The sequence below is a fragment of the Colletes latitarsis genome, chromosome 7, assembly GCF_051014445.1.
Source record: "Colletes latitarsis isolate SP2378_abdomen chromosome 7, iyColLati1, whole genome shotgun sequence".
NCBI classification, from domain to species: Eukaryota; Metazoa; Arthropoda; class Insecta; order Hymenoptera; family Colletidae; genus Colletes; species Colletes latitarsis.
This window is the reverse complement of record NC_135140.1, coordinates 12,060,903-12,063,664: the sequence shown is the minus strand read 5'-3', so window position 1 is coordinate 12,063,664 and position 2,762 is coordinate 12,060,903. Positions and strand designations below refer to the sequence as shown.

General features: G+C 50.0%; 1 protein-coding gene across 1 annotated transcript; it reads right to left on the bottom strand.

Annotated features, from left to right (window-relative positions):
* Positions 1–511: 511 nt before the first annotated feature.
* Positions 512–1,489, bottom strand: LOC143343816 (uncharacterized). Its single transcript, XM_076769078.1, has one exon. It carries the CDS (start codon positions 1,487–1,489, stop codon positions 512–514), a length of 978 nt encoding a protein of 325 aa, XP_076625193.1.
* Positions 1,490–2,762: the final 1,273 nt, after the last annotated feature.

Genomic DNA, 2,762 nt, shown 5'->3' with positions numbered 1-2,762 from the left:
CGGATTCTTCGGGCTATCTCGCCCGTACGCGGTCAAACTGCATTCTACGAAAAATGAAACCGATCGAAAAATTCTCCGCTCTCTCCCGGGATATCTGTATTAATAGTCGCCACCGTTCGAATCCCGAGCAGCACTAAACAATTTTACGCTCTTTTCTCCCTCCTACGTATCTTACACTTACTTCTCATTGGATCGAGTCGGTGGTCCAAGCAACCAAAGCTCCCTCCGTCTCGATGTACGGCCATTTTCGAAGAACGACAACGAGGTCGTCCCGCGTGTCGTAGCAATTTAAGAAGACTCCTCGCGACGATCCAAAAAACCTCGCTCCAGTTGCAAGAACTGGAAACCTCGGGACGCCGGTTTTGGCAATGTACCGATACTCCTCCGTCGACGAGGTGCCATTCTTCTTGCTCGCAAAGTCACGTACAGGACTCGCGCAACTGTTTTGTACTTTGTTGTCCCCGAGCATGCCGGGCGAGAAAGAATAGTTATTACCGTAAATGAAGGATTCTCACTCCCTTTGAAGGAGCTCGTAGAGCGCCGATATGTACGTTTGCGCCATTTGCAGGGTCTCGAACTTGCTGAGCTTTCTGTCGTTGCCGAGACTGGGCACGACGTCCCTGAGTCTGTCGAACGCGTCGTTCAGACTGTTCATTCTCCTTCTTTCGCGCGCGTTCGCCGCCAGTCGTCTCTTCTTCAGCACCTCGATCCCCGGCGTGCCGTTTTTGATCTTCTGCATCGTGTCCTTGGTCTTCTGCGCGCCGTACTCCATCGCGGCGATGTGCAGACCGTCGTTTTTTTGGTGATATCTCGCGGTCTCGCACTTACCGGGCTGGCTGTTCTGAGCGTAGCCCTCGTTCCTCTGTACGGTGTACGCGGCGCCCAAATAAAGAATGTCGCCCCTCTGTCCATACGGATTCCCGTTATTCCTAGGCAAAAAACCGTCACCTTTCGGGACACCGTAACCCTTCGCGACGAAGAAGCTCTCTTGGTTCTGGGCAAAGTCGCACCTGCCGCCCCCGTAGACGTTTAACCCCGAATGGTGGTCCGCCTTGGCCGCGACGTCCGCCGCGGTCTGTTTCGCTGACGGGTTCTCGTTGCTGGCCACACTCTCGTAAACGTTATCGACGCATTCGTTCATCCTGTACGCGACCTTCGCGTGATCCTTGACGGTCCTCGAGCTGTTCGGGTGACCGGTCTGGTGATCGTTTCGGCAGCCTTCCTGGTAGTAGCCCTCGTAGAACTCGGTGAAATTGAAACCGGTCGCGGTCACGTGAAAGCTGCCATTCGCGGTACCGATCTCTTGGTACTCGCGGTTCCGACAGTCGAGGGAGCTCACGCTGCCGCAGCTGCTACCCCTGGACCTGGGTGGCTGAGGGTAAATCTCTGGATGCGTCCAGCTACGCGGATTCGATTCCGGGCTGCTCGCCGACCCGTACCCCTCGGAATCTAACAGCTCGTACTGTTGGAAACTCGCGTAAGCGGTCATTATCTCGACGGCTGGACTCTATCTCTGATTCGTATTCTTCCTTGTCCTTGGAACGATCGCGATCGCGGGTCTAGAACATGTTAACGGCCCCTAGGCTCTGGCGACTATCAATCGGCCGTCATCTCAAGGAACGATTCTCTTTATCACGGAATTTAAATACTCCGGGGAAAGTTCATTCCTCGAGCGGAACGCGTATCGCTGTACTCCGACGATCAGAACATTCCTCGAACTAGCTGGACGATTCCGTCACAAGATACCATGTTCCGCCGACGATTCAACTCGTCGAAGTAATCGCAAAAGACTCTCGAGATCCTCTGGATAACCGTGTATGCTTCGCGTACGGAAGCGTTGCGTAAACTGGCTTTACCTGGCGATCTCGTGGTCTGGACCATGCTGCCCAGTTTTCTTCGGCCCCGATGGCGGGGGGAGAGGACTCCTGGGACCCACGTGGTAGGGATCCTCGAGAAGTGGAAGGGGTCCACAGGGAAGTGGGTATCCCTTTGTAGAAGCCGCGCGACCGGACACGCCCCTCGTCTTCCTTCGTCTCTTTGCTGGGGGCTCTCGAAGGTAGAGTCAAAAGACGATCGACGCGAAAGAAAGGCGCTCTATCAAGTGGCACGCACGGTCACGGGACGAGGCGCCGCGTCGCGTTCTTGACATTTGAGACACACGGCAACTACCCGCGACTCGACTTTACCTTCTCCCTTCGACTTTTCGGTTCGAATCCACCAACAAACGGCGGCTATTCTAATCTCGATTCACACTAGAATACCCCATAGATACGCAATGGAAATAAATGTTTGTTATACTTATGGAAAACTACGGTAAAGAAATACAGTCGAGTGAATTACTAATGAGAATTAGAGATTCTCGGAATAGATAAAATTAGAAAATATTGATGAACAAATTTAGAGAATTTCACGTGAAATAAACTGCATGAGTATGAATATTCTAGACCTTACGAAAGCTACGAATGTTTTGCTTTTGTCTATACAAAATCGAATATCTAGACAATGGAGTGGTAATATGTGATAAAAGGTTTATAGAGAAGTTTTAATAACATACAATTCTAAAATATAGCAATATAATAGTCAGTCGAGTAAATTTGTTACTAGTTTTATTAGAAACTACGAATGGGTCATTTTGACTACTTTGGTCATTCTAGTGTCAAGTACCTAAGAGATTCAAACTTGTTATAAATTTTACGTTAAAAATATTCTTTTCGTGTCTCAACTAGCAGTTGTTCTAAACAAAATTTTAGTTTTATTTGTTT